The sequence below is a fragment of the Pseudochaenichthys georgianus genome, chromosome 21 (genome assembly GCF_902827115.2).
Source record: "Pseudochaenichthys georgianus chromosome 21, fPseGeo1.2, whole genome shotgun sequence".
In the NCBI taxonomy this organism is placed as follows: Eukaryota; Metazoa; Chordata; class Actinopteri; order Perciformes; family Channichthyidae; genus Pseudochaenichthys; species Pseudochaenichthys georgianus.
This window is the reverse complement of record NC_047523.1, coordinates 27,830,036-27,850,877: the sequence shown is the minus strand read 5'-3', so window position 1 is coordinate 27,850,877 and position 20,842 is coordinate 27,830,036. Positions and strand designations below refer to the sequence as shown.

At 40.9% G+C, this 20,842-nt stretch overlaps 1 protein-coding gene and 1 long non-coding RNA gene across 2 annotated transcripts in view; one reads left to right on the top strand and one right to left on the bottom strand.

Moving 5' to 3' along the window:
- The window catches only part of hs6st3b (heparan sulfate 6-O-sulfotransferase 3b), a 70,073-nt gene extending 65,228 nt beyond the window's left edge, over nt 1–4,845 (bottom strand). The window contains exon 1 of the mRNA XM_034109298.1: nt 3,720–4,845. Coding sequence (XP_033965189.1) covers nt 3,720–4,267 — 548 coding nt within the window. The 5' untranslated portion in view covers nt 4,268–4,845. The remainder of the gene's footprint in view (nt 1–3,719) is intronic.
- Nucleotides 4,846–10,825: 5,980 nt separating this feature from the next.
- On the top strand, nt 10,826–11,211 carry LOC139435927 (uncharacterized). The gene is made up of 2 exons (XR_011645130.1): nt 10,826–10,971; nt 11,082–11,211. It is a non-coding gene; the product is annotated as an uncharacterized lncRNA (long non-coding RNA).
- The last annotated feature ends 9,631 nt before the right edge of the window (nt 11,212–20,842 follow it).

Below are 20,842 nucleotides of genomic sequence, written 5' to 3'. Positions count from 1 at the left end.
CCGTCCATTTTTCCTCTCATGATTAACTAACTTACTTAAATCCGTTTTGTAGTTTATGCGTTTTCTTGTCATTAACAGAGAGGCCGAAAAAAAAGAGTGATGAATGACATCATGAGTGATGAGCTGACTGGATTGTCAAATCTGCATAATAAATGCTCTTCTTAAAGGTGGGGTAGGTAAGTTTCAGAAACCGGCTCGAGATACACTTTTTCGTTATATTCCATGGAATGCTCTAAACATCCCGATAGCAATGAATATCTGAAGTGCTTTGACAAAAAATCCATAAAAAAGTGTCATCTGTAGAAGCCGTAATACTGTAAAAAGTACAACCCATGGCCTACCTGCCTGTCAGCCTTCCATCGGGGCACAAATTTATCTCGTGCCCTCATTGGTCATGTGCGCGTTCGTGTGTGTTGGAGGAGGGGCTCTGTAAGGAAGTGGCAGATTTTCTCCGGTTGTGTATTTTCAAATTCTAGCGATCTCGAGCCGGTTTCTCAAACTTACCTAACCCACCTTTAATTGAGATATTGCTTTGTCACATTTTTTGAGAAAAGATATGAACACAGTTCTAAGTTCTACGCTAATTCAAATACTTTATTAAACGTCATCAAAATACCACCATGAAGAATCATATGCATCAGCATGAGCCTGATTTATTGTATTCATTTACTTCCACCTTGACGTTCCTATGAATGTCAACCATGTGAAATATAATTATGTTTTGCTATTTAACCACATATTCAGGGAATCAGTAAAGAAGTAAAACTGTGATGAAGAATGTTGAATAAATCAGGTAGAATTAACAGCAAGTGGTTTGTCTTCTTCTGATTTTAACTTAAAAACAAACAAACCGTGCTCACTCTCTGGGTGCTAAGAGGATGTTGTGTCCTAAGCTAAACTAGCAATGTCCTCTTTCTGTTGTGTGAATGACAATGCACAAGCATGAATATGTTGTGTTCTGATTGAGGGACCTTGTGCTCAAACAGAAGATCGTTATTCTTCTCAGCTTTCATGATGTATAACAAAGGCTTGAATGGCTCTTCTGAAAGTATCTCAAATGTGTTTGTCATTAGTATTACATGTGATCATTTAAAAAAAATAAAAAATCCCTAGCATGAAACATCAACATTATCTTTCATCTGCAGGGGATATGAAAAATAATGGTTGGTATTTGCTCATATGCAAACATTCAGTGAGTAATCTGATCAAAGAAAAATGACAATACCCATATTACATGGACAGCACTGAGTTCACTGCTACTTTATTCATGGCGTATAATGTATGCTGGAGGAACTTCTGACTATGTTTGATAATCACTTGTCCTTTCATCGTCGAGCAGCTGTAACAATAAAAAGGTATTGTTTTTAATCTCATTGACATTCTGACTGCACAAATTCTGACTGCACAAGGATGGAAGCAAATATTAAGCTGAACAACCGAAAAAGGTCAGTCTTATTTTAATGGAAAGAAACATCAGGTATTTCTCAGAAATACCGACCTTGTCAAAACAATTCTAAAGACATGGTTTACTTGTCCATATTCCATGTTCATTTTTAAATTGGCATTGTTTTTGTGAGTCAAATTGAATACATCTGCTCGAGACCAAACAGTTAGCTAATGAGGATGTAACAATAAGAAATAATTTAAGCAGCTCTACACAGTGAAGGTTTCTGAAATCACTTGAGGTGAAAACAACCTGCTCAGCAAGCCTTCTTGATGCAGCAGACAAAGTAACGCCAGGACGCTCCCCACAAAGCAACTTAAGAGAACAGCACTTAGAGGTATGTTTCTCCAAAAAGCCCGGAAGAGAGTGCAACTCGCCCGCTTCCCTTCTCCCTTGACTGACAGCAAACTCCAGAGGAGCCACGCCGCAGGACACACACACTGATCCAGTCTGACACACCTGACCTTTCCTGGGCCGCACGGCTGGCTCTCCATGCTTCACGCCCTGCCCGGCTTAAAATACCACACAACGCCAGGCAGGCAGTGCCATCCAAGCCCACTTCAGCTCCCCTACTGCCATCTCAAGAGCTGGCAAGGTGAGGACCTGGGACTGCGGAAAGAAAGCCACTCAATCTGAGAGGCTCTCACCCGAAAAACAAGGGTATGCCATCTGAATTTGGCAGTGATGTCCACTTCGTATTCCCCATTACACCCTTAGGTAGAGTTAAGATTGTATGGATTATTTATTGCAAATTAACTATTCAACTGTACAAGGGTGTTTTTTTTCTTATTTTGACCTTTTATAGCATTTGAAATATTTTAATTAAGGCATTGCTCATACATAAAATTATTCCGATTTTGCATTAAACCATTATTCATCTTAGTAATTATGCTGTGTTAGTGAGGGGGTCTAATAGCTGTGTCTGCCAACAGGCTTGGTCGAGGCAGACTTATCTGAGAATAGATGCTGCGGGAGCCAGCTAAAGAACAAGGGATGCCAGGCCTAACTGCAGAATAGATGCTGCAGCTGTGAAATGAGGAGCTGTCGCATCCACTGAGCACTTTCCTGAGTAAAGGAAACACTTGGCACAGCAGAAATAAATCATGTGCTCATGTACTTCAGTGTACTGTAAGATGTTTTTTTCAAAACAGAAAAGGAAATTCTTGTGTGTTTGTGACATTTGGTTTATGCTCTTTTCTAAATGTCAGTATCTCTGAGAACATGCAACTGACTTAAAGACTTTTCAAATGTATTTTCTCTTTTAATGAATAGTCTGCAATGCAATTGAAAGAATCAGCAACTCTAACTGCATTGCAAAATGCACACATCTATTCTGCCAAGTGAAAACACACACACACAGAAACACTTACACATTGCTCATGCAGTGACTGGTTCATTACAATGCAGTCGCCTTAAGTAATTGTACTAACTGCATACATTTTCTCAAATGAGTAGTTAGCAATGGCAAATGTCTTTTCTACTGCAATTTCAACAGAAAATGTTAGAAGGAAAATGCATATCAAATAAGCAGGTTATACTTTTCTTTCACGCTCAGATATCTTTTGTCCATCTAAACCAAACATCTTTGGATAATCTGAAGTCAGTCATGAGATAAAACGGCATCTGATGTAAAGACTTTGTGTGATACAGCAGCAGTGCTCCTGTTCTATAAACCAGTGAGAACACATCAGGGACTAATCACACAATGCAGGGGATCTGTGTGGGTCAGGTTTGAGTGTGATACCCTTATTATGGACAAGTTAACCATTAATAAAACAGAGGGGGATACCATCAGAGTCAAAGAGTCAGTCACATACCCTTTAACTTACAATTATGAATTCACATATGTTTGCTTTCATGAAACTCTCAGTGTTCAATAGGTGCAATGGAGCTTTGATCCAGACACAATAAAAACACTGCAGTGTGCCAAATTGGACTGCAGGCTTCCAAACAACATTTCTGCTGTGAAAAGGGATTTCTTTAAATGCTTGAGTACAATTTGTGAATAGCGCAAATTGGTAGAAAAACAGCACGGGCACAGCTGGACAGAACCAAGTCCATTGTGAGAGGCTGATGTGAACAGACAGATTTCATTTCTGAAGGTTAATGAAGGTAAATGTTGACTTGGTACAATATTTTCCTGGATAAAACACTTTCTGACTAAACTACATCTCTCATTTGGGAACACCATCCCATCTGATACTCTTTCACAACTTTGATTGTTTACATTTATCGTGGGGTTCTAGTGTTTGCATGCCTATTTGTACACATTTACCTTGTATTCCTCTGGGCTTCCTTCTTATCCATAATGACAGGTACACAGTTCGTCAGCTCGGTCCAGTCTGCATGCAGCCCGCAGCTCCAGCCGGTAGAGAACCGGGAGAAGAGCCAGGACTCCTCTTTCCCTGGTCGGTGACATGTGCATTTCTTCTGTCCTGGCTTGCAGTCGCACGGCTGCTCCAAGCGAATATTCCTCACCAAGTGCCTCCCGAAAGTGGTTCCTCCGGTCTTCTGGATGTGCAAAAACACTATCACGTCGTCCCCTTTGATGTTGAACTCCACGTGTCTGTCAAGGTCTCTTTCGGTGAAGTTGAATTTTGACGGTAGTTTAGGAGGGCTGTCATCCTCCAGGTCTTGATCTCTGTAGAAATCATCGCTGTCCTGGTACGGGGTGGAAAGTAGGCTTACCCCACTTAATTTCTCCTCAGCCTTAAAGTGGCATGAATTGCTGCCAGCGGGACATATGTACTGGTAGCCTATCATAACAAAAAGGACAGCTAAGATAGGCACCAAGATGAGCTTACTGGATCTATCGTCCATCATATCGAGATAGTTTCTTCATTCCATTACTGTGAATAATAAGTAGCACCCACGGGTTCTTCGGGGATCGATAGACTAATGCTCCATGTCTCAGAAAAGACTAAAGGTGCCCATTAGGTGCCACATGTTGATCAGATAATAACATCCTCCGAGGACACATAATGGGCACAAAAGGGAGAAGTCCACCTTTTGGTTTCTTAAATACTGCACAGCGCTGGAAATGTTGTCTAAAGTCAAGAGTCATGGCATTCAAATTGCGGGCTGTCCAACTTCTGAAGCCGGTGTGGAGCTGCATCCGAGCCGACGACTCCCATACTCCGGTATCAAGTTTTAAATGAGGCAGTGGATGATGAGCGTTTTTAGGTTTGACCCCTTCCTTGTGTGTTTTCCCGTGCTGATCCCAGTCTAAATCGCAGTGTGGCTCGTTTCGGTGATAAGACTTACTTCAGCAGAGATGTGTGGGGCTGGATCCTCCGGCAGTGTCCTCGGCGGTCTGACTGACTGACTGAAGCAGAGAGGAAGCTGCTGCATCCGAGCCGACAGATATGCATTATGCTCTCGCTGTGGTTGAGCTGGGAGAGCTCTATAGGCTGCATCCCATCCTGTCCACCCCATAATCTTGTGCAAAGCCAGAAGCACACGGACACTGAACTGAGGCAACATGGAGATTTTAACCACATAAATATAAAATCCACTCTAACTTTTTTAAGTGCATTCATCCGAGTTAGACCTTTGATGATTAAAAAAAAAGCACTGGTCTCTATGCTTATAGCTTGTGCAAGGATACAGCCCATCCTTTTTAAAATACATACATTTGCTTAAAAAGGAGGAAAAAAGGAAAATAGACAGAGACAATAAAAAATAAACATCTGGTTTCTTTGCAGCAATATGTTCAGAAATCCATTAGAACAATAAACATTGGTAGGCTATACATTTCTTACAAATGTATTATGTTTTGATTAACTGATCTTCATTTATTGTCAATGGTGGCAAACATTATTGCATTTCTTCTTCAAAGTAGTCTACTTCATACAATTACACAAAAAGATTAGAAATCAAACAAAAAGATGAGAAAAAAGAAAGAGAATGTGTAAGCTAGGTTACATTATCAAATTAGAAATGTGTTTTTTAAGGTATTGTAGATGACCATAGTTGATGGCTTTCTGATTCGTAAATCCTTTAAGTGTTTCTATAGGCTATCATTTCATTTCATGCATGAAGTGTTGAAAATTGGATTTCCTTTCAGGCCATTTGCATTTATGGATAAAGACTAATACAAAAGGAGAAACATATTTAATATAAAAATACCTAAATGCTTCCAGATCCTATTCCCATAATAAAGATGAACATACTTTCTTCCTCAAGTCCAACATTTATTCAAAAATATTCCTATGGAAATAAACATATACCTAAGACCTTGTGTGTATATATATAAAAATATTAGTCCTACTGCATACAAATTATTATTTTTAAGATTTTGGATGCAGTGAAATGGTAACTATACGTTGACAATACACTGCATGTCCTATTGCTACGCTGCCAACCTTTCTCCATTTGGTTCTGCCTAAGCAGCCACAAACAAGCCACAAACACAGGGTGGGAACTGACCAACCAAGTTAACATATGGAAAGGATAACATTCATCCTTAAGAAACCAAAAACACATATCTGATAATAGATGGAGAAAATGCATTCCATATTGCAAAAACATAAATTGTATTATTATGAGTGTTGGGGCTAAAGCACTGAGCATGTTTTCTTTTGCTCCAGTGTATGCTGATGATTTTTTGTTATGCTGACCTTATTATACCATGTAAATATGTACATGTCCACAAGTGAGTGTGTATGTGTGTGTGTGTGTGTGTGTGTGTGTGTGTGTGTGTGTGTGTGTGTGTGTGTGTGTGTGTGTGTGTGTGTGTGTGTGTGTGTGTGTGTGTGTGTGTGTGTGTGTGTGTGTGTGTGTGTGTGTGTGTGTGTGTGTGTGTGTGTGTGTGTGTGTGTGTGTAAGTTTATGAACCTGAAATCATGTGAATCAATGTGACTCTGTACATATACATATATATCATTACTATTATTATTATTATAAATACATACTATCATTATTATTTATTACGTTACAGATTTTATTTTTATACTCCTGGAAATAATTACTGCACTTTATTCCTTATTCCCAGTATGTATGCTGCGTGTATTTTGTTTTCTTATTTTGTGATGTTTTTTTTGATGGCACCCTTAAAGGGAGAAGCATTTATTATTATCTCATTGTACATGTACAATGACATTAAACGATTCTATTCTATTCTGAACAAGTGTTAGTGTGTAGGAATATGTGTCACATCCAGTGGTGCAACTATCGACGGTGCAGCCGGTGCCCAGAGGGGGGGCCAATGTAAAAAAAAAAGTTTACATTTTTTTTTGAGGGCCCCAATGGCATTGACCGGTTCACGCAGTCTTCAAAGTAACCAAGCAACCTCAATTAATTTGTAATTTTTCTGTCCAATGACCATGCTCCCTTTCATGTCATGTGATACCTTGCGTGACGAGCGAACCGTTTAATCAACCTGTACTGTACTGTAGCTGCAGCAGAAAGTTCGTTAGCATTATAAAACATTTAATAGCTTGCATTTATAATGTACGGCAAACCAAAGCACAAGAGCAGCGCTCAAATGAGAAAGGACAAGAGAGAACAAGGAGATGTAACAGCTAAACTGACAAAATTAGACCGTTTTTTTTGTCATACATCGTCCTCGAAATCGAGCACTAACGTTAGCAATGTGGATGTGCCACAGCAGCCGGAGGATAACGATAGCTCACCTGCCTCACCAACATCATTGCCATCTAGCTCCACAAGTGAAGCTGTATCTGTGGCCGTGGCCAACACACTCTCACTCCCTAAGCGTCCAATAGCGACGTTTGGTCAGTGTCCGTGGCGTCCAATTGTGACGCTCCTAGGCTCCTTCAGCGTCATAAAGAGACGCAAATAGCTTTCAACTGATTGCAATGTATACCCATCTGCGTCGGGATTTGACGCTCATGGAAGCACGGCATTCGTTCAACCTGATCTCACCAGAATGCGTGACTCCACCACGACTCCTTAACACCACAATGCGTGGTGGAGTCACGAACTTTGTTACATTTGCGTGTCGGCACCACGCAAACAACCCCAATGTAAAGTGAATGAGGCTCCTTTGTCGTGGTGCACACACGCATTTCTACAACGTGCATTGTGTGTAATGCAACTGTTATTTTTATTAAATTAGTTAGTTTTTAAGGAAGGCCAGAGCTTCAGCTGTGTCAAATAGATTGTTCCCTTCAGTTAACGTTATTTAAAAGATAATGATCATGACCCCTGTATTGTATTACGAGCGTCCATTCCCATTGGATAACGGAGAATTTTACACCCGGAAGTAAGTAGCCTATTCTCCTTACTGTCGATTGATTTTACAGTGATATCTGCACTACTCAACGACTAAAAAACACCAAATTGTCCTTGTTAATTACACAACATTGATTGGTTTGAATTGTGTACAATGCTTTTGTATTTTCCCCCTTCGATTCGGAGAAACAAATATATTTTCGGAGTTTTTGGACGGCAGAAGACACTACACTACCCAGAATCCTCAGCTATCGTTTGGGACTACACCATGTGCTTAGCTTGACAAACCCCGTGATCAGTCCTCAACCTCTGTGATTGGATGCGCGACGTTTACACAGAGCATCCAAAAGGACTTTGAAATGGAATGAAACCCATCTACAGCACACTATTCAAAACAGGAATCGAACGTGTCCTACCCCCCTCCCCCCCTTAGGTCACAGGCTCCTCCAACAGTGCTAAGCAATAAAACAGATGCACAGAAAAAATAGTGAAATAGTGCAATAAGAGTCTATATACAAGTGATTGGAATATGATATATTAGATAAATCATTTCTAAGTAGCAGCCAGATTAATGTTATTTCTAAATTCAGGTGTTTAATAGTCTTCTGGCCTGTGGGATGAAGCTGTCTCTGTGTCTGGTGGTTTTAGTCCGAATGCTGTGGTACCGCCTGCCAGACTGCAGCAGACAGAACCGTTTGTGGCTGGGGTGATGGGGGTCTTTTATAATCCTGAGGGCTTTCTTTAAGGTTAACCTGGTATTTTTAATCCACTACATTTATTTTAGTTACTTTACAGATTTGGATTAATGATGTGAAATATAAACAACCCTTAAATCAGACTTTAGTTACACCTGAATGAAATTCAGTGAAGGTGATTGTCAAGTGCCAACAATCAGGCGAGATATTTGATAGTTGGTTGCTTGAGAAGACTAAATATTTATCTGCAGATCCGTTTAAAGCATATTCATTACTCGTTATTCTCTAATAGTTCATTAAAGACTGTATATAATTGCTATTTTGCACATCCCTTTCAAGATTTCAAGATTTTCTAAGGTTTATTGACATATCATATACACAACAGTGTAGTTATGCAATGAATGAACAACTTGGGTCACAGGTTCATCAACAGTGCATTACAAGACATCTATCAATGTGTGTATACTTCCACCATTACACTGTCGTATTCTGCACATTTCTTTAAATAAAGCCTTATTAGTTAGCACATCCTCCTATCAGGCACTAAACTGTTTTACTCTAGATATCATTTGAGTATCTTCTTGATATTTTCTATTCTATATTTATATAATTGACCTTCTACTTTCCCACTATTTTGTATGTACTCTTAATATTTGAATGTTTTCATAAAATATAACACATTCAAAAGTGCGTTACAAAAATGAAAGACATTAAGAAAAAGGCATTTTAAACAGTCATTAAAAAGCAACACAATCTTCCTGCATTGCAATTACTCTAAACGTGTAATAACGTGCTTTAACCAGTAGGTGGTTTGGGTTAAAAGCATAGGTTAAAAGGCTGTCAAGTTTACAGTGTTAACAAAATAAAATATACTACTGTTTCCGGTTTAGTTTACGACGAATATTATTTTGTTATTGTTTTGATATTTGTAACACAAAAGCGATGGAAAAAACCCATAGCAACCAAAAAAAGATGGTCTTAACATGACCCAGCGGTCTAGAAGTTAATAAAAAACAATAATATCAAAACAAAATATTACTACTAACTTTATTGTGAAATTAAAACAGAACGGTAAAAGAATAGTTTCCGGTGTATTCTGATGCCCGATCTCTGTAGATAAATAAAGAACTAAGACAGATGTGTAATAATTAATGCAGACAAACCATTTATTACAATGCATTCATGTGATGACTATCAAAGAGTAAAGCAAGCACTGCTGAATAAAGTATGATTTTCTCTTTTACGAAACGTTTTTTTTCATATGGAATGCAGTTGGAGGTCAACCAATCAAAGAACTTGAGGACTGATCACGGGGTTCATGGTGTAGTCCCAAACGATAGCTGAGGATTCTGGGTAGTGTAGTGTCTTCTGCCGTCCAAAAACTCCGAAAAAATATTTGTTTCTCCGAATCGAAGGGGGAAAATACAAAAGCATTGCACACAATTCAAACCAATCAATGTTGTGTAATTAACAAGGACAATTTGGTGTTTTTTAGTCGATGAGTAGTGCAGATATCACTGTAAAATCAATCGACAGTAAGGAGAATAGGCTACTTACTTCCGGGTGTAAAATTCTCCGTTATCCAATGGGAATGGACGCTCGTAATACAAGACATGATCATTATCTTTTAAATAACGTTAACTAAAGGGAACAATCTATTTGACACAGCTGAAGCTCTGGCCTTCCTTAAAAACAAACTAATTTAATAAAATTAACAGTTGCATTACACACAATGCACGTTGTAGAAATGCGTGTGTGCACCACGACAAAGGAGCCTCATTCACTTTACATTGGGGTTGTTTGCGTGGTGCCGACACGCAAATGTAACAAAGTTCGTGACTCCACCACGCATTGTGGTGTTAAGGAGTCGTGGTGGAGTCACGCATTCTGGTGAGATCAGGTTGCATTCGTTTATGTCGGCTGCCCTTAAAGGTAATGTGAGCGTCCATTCCTAGGAGTAAAGGATGGCAGAAGACACTACACTACCCAGAATCCCCAGCTATCGTTTGGACTACACCAGAGCTATTTAATAGAAGAGTTACGACATCTCCGTTCACTCCAATGGACCACTTTTTTACAGCAATGGCGGATCGTGGAGCCTCTCAATCGTTCCCCGGAAGTTAGCGCCAAGGCTGGCAGAGCTGTGGAGTTGCAGCATAATACACCGTTCGTGACGGACTTTTAAAGGTAAGAAGAAGTTTAAAGATTTATATTGCGGATATTATCAGTACATCTGATTCAAATGAACATGTGTATTAAAGGATGTCAGTGGATTATCCCTAAATTAGTAGATTTAGGGAACGTTTACAGATAACAGATTAAGCTAGCATACCGAAGCAAGTTAGCAACACACGTTGAACAGCCTTTTAATTGTAAATTCCGTTCTCTTAATGTCATTTCGTCCAACATGTTGAATTAGAGAAGAGGGGCTTCTAAACGGGATTGTATGCGGGGGTGGAGGGAGTTAAATATTAGATAAATATAACTTTGGTGCGTGTAAGAGTGAGTGTTTTTAGCAGAGCCATATTGTGTCCTTGTGATTATGTTGATTATTACCTGTCTGTATAATGTTGCAGCTCAGCTGATTCTGGATTGATGGCAAAGGGAGAGGGACTTAAGTGAGAGTGAAAACACAAGGTACGTTTAATACTGTTTTATATAAGTAAACACCTTATCTCCCCAAGGCATTTCCCATCCAATAGGTGTGCTGTGTGTGTATAACCCTTTCTCCTGTCTCCCTCTTTCAGCACAAGAACCAGAGGGGGATTCAATGGAGCCTGAATACCTGCACTGAGACCCTCACCCTGCACCCTGAGTCTCAACTCTGTTTTTCAAGCCTTTCCCTGTTTTTTTGTATTAAACAAAACATTAAGCTTTCCCAATGGTGTGGTTTTCGTTTTGTGAAAAAGTGCAAATGCAGTGTTTGTATATAATTACATCACATATTTTGTTGCTGTTGGTCGTGAAATTGCTCCTGCTGACTTGAGCCAGCCATTTTTTCCTCCGCTCTGTGTCAGTGGGGAAGCCGTACATTCGTACTCCTTTCTCGGAGAGATTTGAGCATCCCCAGGCAGCACAGCAAACCATGGTGGCTACTAGGAGGCAGCACAGCAAACCAGGACAACACGGAGGAAAAGGCACCGACAAACTGCATGATATGCTATTCAGTGTTTATTGAATTCCATGTATTTGCAATGGATGTTCCTAAAGCAACACATTTAACATCATCATCATCATATGCTGCTAGTCCTGCTGCTGCTGCTCGTCCTTTGATAGTCACCTGTCCTTTCTGAAAGCCATAAAGATGACATTAGTCATTTCGATAACTTGTGTCCTCAATTACCAGGGGATTACTGAAACTACCATGAATTTAAGAAAATGGTAGAAATGAATCCAATCTGAATTTTAAAGCATTACTTTAGATCCCCTCCCTTTAAATATATCAATAAACATTAGAAAGTGATGCTCCTGACTACCATACAAGTTTAAGAAGATAATATTGGTTTGAAAGAATTCAAAGCTATAAATAAACAGCAACAGGCTCTTTAACAAGGCACTGTTAGTAACATGTAAACTAGTTGTTCACACTAATCCTAATATTATCACTTAATATTAGCAAATTCGATTTTATTTTTTTAAAACATATTGATGTAAATACATACACATATCGATTTGTTGTGTAAATATTGCAAATCAAAACCTTTATTCACTAATAATTAACAAAAATCGTAGTTCTATCTCCTGTTATCAATGCATTCACATTGCCCGCCATGAGCTTCCGGGGAACGATCCTCGTCTACATGAACCACGTGACGATAACCGTTTTTGGAGTTCCGGTGTCGTAACTCTTCTATCTATATGGCGCTGGACTACACCATGTGCTCTTGACAAACCCCGTGATAGTCCTCAAGCTCTGTGATTGGAGAGTGTGCTCCGAGGGTTAAGCCGATTCTCGAACAGCACTTGAAATGGGATGGAACCACGGCAGACTGTCCAAAACTGGATTTGAACGGGTCCACCGCGTCCCCCCTCCCCCACCCCGTCCCCAGAACTACACATGCTGGCTATTCTGTTTCGCAACATGTTCTCTATGGCACGTCTCTACTGGGAGTTGTAGTTTTAAAAGACGTTTTCGTATTTCCCATAATAAGAAGTTGCCAGTATTAAACTGTGTACATCCCTGGAGGTTTAGGGGAAAGGAAACACTCACATTTAAAAACATATAATTAATAAATGGGTGAAAATTGCTTGTGCCCATTATGGGCAGTATTACTATATATACCCACATGCCAGCTAAGGTCAGAAGAGCTTTATTTAACAGCTGGTCTTATGTGTGTGACCCCTGTGATAACATTACATTACATTAATTGATAAGCCTGAAACATGCACTTGTCAAGGTTCAGAGGCACATTGTGCAAATATGGCAGTAGCCATCGATCAGCTTAAGATAAGATATACTTTATTGATCCCAAGTTGGAACATTTGCGTTACATCAGCATGTGTAACAGTTAAATATGCAGTTGTGTTTATTTGAAAATCATTTAGTATAATCACATAAATTCTGTGTTTTATATTCAACAATTCTGTGTTCTTTATTTATTGATTGTTCAATACCTGACAAGGCCGGAGATGAAATATCTACATACATCTATAAGAGTATAATACATTATGTATAATATCAGTTAAAATAAGTGCTTCAACATAGTTAACATTGCTGGAGGTATGCACACATATTGATAGATGTCTTGTAATGCACTATTGAGGAACCTGCAACCCAAGTTTTTCATTCAGTGCAGAACTACACCACAGTTGTGTAGGCCTATGATATGTCAATAAACCTTAGAAAATCTTGAAATCTTGAAAGGGATGTGCAAAATAGTCATTACATACAGTCTTTAATTAACAATTAGTAGAGAATAACGAGTAATGAATATACTTTATAGGGATCGTATTAATATCTAATAATAAAAATATTGAAATTCAATAACATGCTTTAACCACCAGGTGTCCCTTTATATCAACTGTGCACCTTTATGGTGTAAATACAGCCTATCTACCAATTGGATCAAATATAAAAGTGAGCCGAATTAGTGTTGATACTGCAAGGAGACGCATTGTGTGAAAAGAAATGTAAGATGTTGTTTAATGGCTGATATATTTATGATCCACGTCACGTTTTCAGTTCCTCATGTTTGTCTTCTCATCAGGGCTCTATAAATACAGAACTACGGCAGATATGTAATATGTAATGCAGCCGAACCGTGTATTACAATGCCGTTATGTGATGACTTTCAAAGAGAAAAGCAAGCACACTCGGAATAAGGTATTATTATTATTTCGGTCTGTTTCCGGTATTTGTTAATGACGGTGTGCTGTGAGATTTGAGACTGGAATTGCACAGGGGGGAAATAACGTAGGCTATCTTTAGATGCGGATTGTGTTAAACTAATATGTTTAGGCTGTGGACCAACACTATACATTGACGTGGAAGGGGGTAGCAATAAAGATAACACCATTAAACAGTTACACAACATAACAGAAATAATATCGATAGTAGCGTCCCTAGCAACCACCTTGGTAACAATGAAAACGTCGCGATTTCCTGAAGTAATCTTCGTAATAACTAGCAAACTAAAGATCATGTACATCCACTGCACACATAATCTGAAATAACAACTCATATTTCTCGCATCAAATGACATCAAAACGCATTTTAATGGCCAAACTAACTTTAAAATAGGCATTTTACAAGTTCGGCCATGTTTTCTTTTTTTGCAGGGAGACATTTGAAGATCACGTGACATAGGCCCTTTCTCATTTCTCGAACTCCCCTCCTCGACTCCTATCCTCGATACTTAGTCCCGCCCACAGGAGATGCGAGCGGAGGAGCCGAGGAGGGGAACCGAGGAGAGAGGAGGGGAAGCAGCAGGTGGTTAGAGAAATGAGAACTCCTCTCCTCTGAGCGGTCATTTTAAAGAGACGCCCATTAATGATGACAGGAGGCACAGCAGCCCTCTGTCTGATGGACACATGTGTTCAAGACCACTTATATATTTACTTTGATTCATTCACAGTGCGGTGTCATGAGACAATAACAGGCTACAGATGCGGACACGCACACACACATATATGTGTATATATTTATATAAATAAATACAATTTCAGAATCAAACAGAGCACTCTCATAACTCGTAACACTATCAGAGACTGGATATATCCCCCCCCCCCTCTCCCCTCTGGTCGCTACAATGAGGAAAATAAATTACGGGCCAAAGTTGTATTTACAAGTAAGCAGAGGACACCAAACCAACTGAGACCTGTCTGTCCGCCACACACACACACACACACACACACACACACACACACACACACACACACACACACACTACACACACACACACACACACACACACACACACACACACACACACATCACACACACACACACACACACACACACACACACACACCACACACACCACACACACACACACACACACACACACACACCCACACACACACACACACACACACCACACACCACACACACACACACACACACACACACACACACACACACACACACACCACACACACACACACACACACACACACCACACACACACACACACACACACACACACACCACACACACACACACACACACACACACACACACACACACACACACACACACACACACACACAGCTCCTAAAACAGGCTACAGCCGTTGTGTATTTTATTGTGAAGCACTAAATGGTTTTAGAAAAATATCGACTCTTTGTAGATATCTACTAAACTAAAGCAAATAAAGAGAGTAGGCCTGTTATACTGAGTGATATATATTGTACACACTGCTCTGCTTTCTGCACCTCACAGCTGTTCTCACTGTAAACATCGCGTCGCGATGAAAGCAGTTTCTAAAATAATATCCAGGGGATGCATGCAGAGCTGTCATTGGCTGAGATAAGTCCGGCCGTGCGTCACGACTCTTTGAAACATCTCTGTTCCCGGAAATGCATCCGCGAAGGAGCCGTGGAGGACCCATCAGTGTATCCTCGGTTAGAGCTCCTCCAGAGATCCTCCTCGACGCTCGATGCTCGGTCCTCGACGTGCATTTAGAGAAATGGGATGTCCTTCAACATGGCGCGCTAAAATTCATTTCCGGGTCACTACCGGAGGACAGAGGAGTCGAGGAGGGGGATTTGATGAAATGAGAAAGGGCCACAGACGCCAGCCATCGGAATGAATGGTGAAAAAAACGGGGTTTGTCAAACAGAGCACATGGTGTAGGTCAAACGATAGCTGGGGATTCTGGGTAGTGTAGTGTCTTCTGCCATCCTTTACTCAGAAAACATATTTGTTTCTCCGAATCGAAGGGGAAAAATACAAAAGCATTGTACACAATTTAAACCAATCAATGTTGTGTAATTAACAAGGATAATCTGGTGTAAAATTCTCCGTTATCCAATGGGAATGGATGCTCACATTGCCTTTAAGGGCAGCCGGCATAAACGAATGCCGTGCTTCCATGAGCGTCAAATCCCGACGCAGATGGGAATACATTGCAATCAGTTGAAAGCTATTTGCGTCCCTTTATGACGCTGAAGGAGCCTAGGAGCGTCACAATTGGACGCCACGGACACTGACCAAACGTCGCTATTGGACGCTTAGGGAGTGAGAGTGTGTTGCCGTGGCTGTGCAACCTTCTTCTCCAGCCAGCCAGGAGGAGAGGCTGGATTTGGCTGTGCCCGGCGGTGGTCCAACAGTTCCCCCCCAAGGGCCCCAACCAATATATTGGCTATAGGGGACTCTATGGCGCTATTGAGACCTCCGACGCCAAGATCAAAACATTACATTATATTACATTACATTACATTATAGCAACTGGTCTATGTAGGCTATACCGGCCCATTCCCCAGATACAAACATCAAGGAAACAGGTTTAATTCTCTTCTTAGTTCGCTGTGCCGTTGTCAGGATGTGGTGGTCTGAGGCCAGGGCACGCTGTTGTTGATAGCCTATACATGTGACGCTTCTGAGTGGTTGTATATGTCCGTGCGTGTGTGAGCTCATCAGCGTGCGCTTATGTTTGGGGCGATGAGGGGGGGCCCAAATCAATATTTGCACCGGGGCCAATCACAACCTTGTTATGCCACCACATCATCCCCATGTTTTGTTTAACCTATAATAATAATAATAATAATAATAATACATTTTATTTCTATAGCGCTTTTCTTAAACCCAAAGACGCTTTATATTTGGGAGGGAGGGTAGACAAACAAAACCAAAAAGAAACAAAACAGAAAAGCAGTCAGGAGGAAGTTGGTTGAGAGGGGGGGGGGGCTTATGGATACAGAGTTGAATAGGTGGGTGTTGAGGTGGGACTGGAACAGGGTGAGGGACTCAGACTCACGGAGGTCTTGGGGGAGGGAGTTCCAGAGCTTCGGGGCTGCCACAGAGAAGGCTCTATCCCTGAAGCTCTGGAGTTTGGCCTTGGGGATGGAAAGCAAACCTATGAACTGTATGAGCCATTGTTTTGTTATCAGCTCAAATTTAACTTTAAATATATCAACGCTTACTTTTTTATTTTATTTGTATTTATGTATTCATTGTTATTTCATTTTGTATTTCAGTTTTGTTTATTCCTGTTTCTTTGTTGTGATCTGCCTACACTTTATGAAGAACAAATAGAGTTTGTATTCTGAACAAAGGGCATCTGTTCCCTTCTCTTGCGTTTCTGGTCAAAAGTGACCGAATGACTTTTATTTTAATCATAAATATTGTGTTTTTCATCCAATTGCCTCAATACCTTATGTTATCCTCCACACTAGGGCCCTTTCTCATTTAATCAAATCCCCCTCCTCGACTCCTCGGTCCTCCGGTAGTGACCCGGAAATGAATTTCAGCGCACCATGTTGAAGGACATCTAATTTCTCTAAATGCACTTCGAGGCTGAAGTCGAATAGTCCATTTAGCTTAGGAACCTTCCTAAAGGAGTGAAATGACCCGGATGTCCCTCAGTGGCAGCCATGATAAGTGCCGTTCGAATTCTCTAGAATGATGAGAATGATAGGAAAGGAGGTTTCAAACTTCCTTTATAACCTCCTTTAGCTTAGGAACCACTGGACCTCCCTAACGGCCCGTCTACACTACAGCGTCGACAGCGTCGAAAGCTCCAAGCTGCCCATTCACTTTCAATGGGGTGACGTCACGTAGCCGCGCTTTTTCGCCGAACTGAATTATGGGTAGCAGAGCGAGGCGTCTCAGGCGTCCCAGGCGACCAGAAGTTGAACATTGTTCAACTTCTGGTCGCCTGGACGCCGGAGTAGCCAGCGCCAGCCAATCAAATCCCGTTTCCCAAAATCTGACAGCTGAGGCGCTAGCCAATCAAACCGCGTCTAAGCTGGGAGAGATATCCCGCCGTTCATTTCTATATTTCAAAAAAAGTTGGAGGAGAAACTAACTTTCGCCGTAGCGAATCACCCGGTTTTGTATGACCAGACCCTCTTCACCTACCGGGATACAAACCGGAGGAACCAGGCATGGAGGGAGGTGGCAGAGACAGTGGGGGAAACTGGTAGGTTTTCGCCTGTTTGGGGAGTTTATATATATATTGCTCGCATAAAATCCCCGGGGGTTTTTGCTTTGTATGTCGGGGGCGGGAGATTCATGTGATTGGTTGTTGGCCGTGTTGCTTGAATAAAATCCCCAAGCTCCAGACACGCCCAGCTCCAAGCTATTTTTGGAGCTGTAGTGTGGACGCTCCGTAACCGACAGGAGAAGCGAAAATGCTGCCCCACAATGCCTTGCAGCCGCAGCATTTGCCGTCACTCAACAGTCGGCCGTTCACGGAAACAACCGATTATGACCGAGAAATTATATCATGAAAGTTACGGTGCTTATTAAGCATTTTAAAACATAGGTCGGTGGTAAGTTGCCAAAGTGCTTTGTTTTGAACGTTCATCAGTATTATAATCAAAAAGAGAAATATGAACGTTAGTTTTTACTGAAATGATCAAATAAAGTCAACATTTCAGTCTTTACTGAGCTGTGTGGGGTTTGTTCAACTTTTAAAAGATGTTTGAATGGTGATATACACAGTGATAGATGTTAAGGACTAACGTTTATAATAAATACAGTGCAGAGTCTCTAGATGAGTTTACAGTAGTCCCTCGTTCTTTTTAAACATCCATGTTGTAGTCCGCTGTATAGAAAACTGTAGTTTCCATAGTTTCCCCACAGCAGCAGACACACACAATGACGTCCGCTGGCGCATCATAAACACGTTGGATAGTGAAAGTGCATTCGGATTCTCTAAAGTACCGCAGTCTCTTCTCCTAAGTTCTTTTGAATTCTCCTATCCACTATCCCTTAACCCCGTGACTTTTCACTCAGAGGTCAAGGAATAGACGATAGGGTTAGAACTTAGGAGCTGATTTTTAAACTATCCGACTGCAGCCCGAGTCCAGTTCGAGGCTCTCTGGAGGAGCTATAACCGAGGATACACTGATGGGTCCTCCACGGCTCCTTCGTGGATGCATTTCCGGGAACAGAGATGTTTCAAAGCGTTGTGACCTATGGTCGTGACGCACGGCCGGACTTATCTCAGCCAATGACAACTCTGCATGCATCCCCTGGATATTATTTTATTAACTGCTCTCATCGCAACGTGATGTTTACAGAGAGAACAGCTGTGAGGTCTGTGCAGAAAGCAGAGCAGTGTGTACAATATATATCACTCAGTATAACAGGCCTACATTACTCTCTGTATTTGCTTTAGTTTAGTACAGGGGTCTCCAACACGTCGATCGCGAGCTACCGGTAGCTCGCGGGCAGCTTTTCAGTAGCTCGCCGCTCGATTATCGATTATAGCGTAGGTTGCTTCTTGATTTTTCGGCCGCCGCTGGACAATAACGTTTTTTTATTTTAGAATTTTTTCTGTCACACGAATATCAAATTGGTCGGTGACGCAGAGATCAAGGAACAGACGTGACAGCGGCACAGCGACACCACACATGGAGCAGTCTGCTTTATCCAGCAACACCAGTCCAGAACCAACAGCGACACGGCCCGCTCTGAATCAGGCCGCGTCGCTGCGGCTCAGAGACACACAGGGAGGGATTTGTGTTTTTGAAAAACACTCGTTATCGTCATGTCAGGTTTTTGGTGGATTTAATCAAGTCTTGGATTGCAGAGTATGAATGTCCTCTTGCTATTTTCAGTTGATAATACTAAAGTTTGTGAAGGCAAGGGGAAAGCTTCCGCGATCACCGTCTCCTCCGTTCCTCCAAGCCCCGCCCCCTTCCTGAAAATAATGAGTGACAGGCTGACAGTGACCCGATAGAAACTTTATTATTCACTTAATCACTGATTGAGATATGATGAAGCTAACTTAGTCTCATACATTCATGGGATTCATGTAACAGTAAGACAGAGAATGTGAGTGTGCACCCACATGCACTATTTTAGTTTTTATACTCCTGTTGTCTGCTGTGTTCAGACTCAAGTCACGTGTGTGATGCCACATTCAGGACATTCAGTGTACTTTTTTAACAAGACCAGTGCTTGAATTGGAATGAAAAAGGTGCCAGTACTCTAAAATCAGCAACTTTTTCAAGTCAATTTTATATATACAGCCCACAAACAAGAATTTGGCTACTATAATGCTGGTGGGTTTGTCTCTTTACTACTGTATATTTTAGAAAGGTTCACTGTACTTAACATTTTTTATGATAGGCAGCGGATATGGCTAAAGCTCAGTAAGGTCAATATTAACTGAAAATATAGCAATCAAAGTCTAGATCTTCTGCTGAAGACACATGAAGCAGAGACCTTTCAGGTGAGAGCCCCTCTGGTGGTGTTCAACATTAATGACAAGGAAACAAAGCTTTGGTCAGAAGCATTTTTTATAAAAAGCTTTAACAAAATTAAGTATTTCTGTACATTTTGAATGCAATCTAACTTTCCAACTCAGAAAACGAAAAACGAAAAAGTGCCAAAAGTCTTCTCACATGGCTGAGCTGCTTTGCAATATACTTCACCACTGAAGAATACAAATATGTATAAAGTAAACTATGATGCAATCTAACTTTCCAACTCAGAAAAATGATAAAGAGCATGAACAAAGAACATGTAAAAACAAATGCAAAATTTGCACAATCTAAAATGAGAAACTGTAACTGCAAGTAACAAAGTCTGAGCCATGGTAAAGAGTTACATTGAACACCAAGCTGATCAGATAACTCCCTGGTTGGTCTGAAGTCCTTCTATCTCCAGGATCTGTACAAATCGGCACATTATGCCAAAAGTCTTCTCACTGGGTGAGCTGCTTTGCAATATACTTCACATTGTTAGAAAAGGCTCCAGAAGGCCTTGGGGACATCAGTATCAGGGGCTGGAGCTGGACAGGCTCTTTCATCAGCACTTCTCCTTCCCTTTGCCAGCCAGGACCTCACATACTGTTCCGGATTGAACTGTCCTAGTGATGGTCCATTACATTTAATG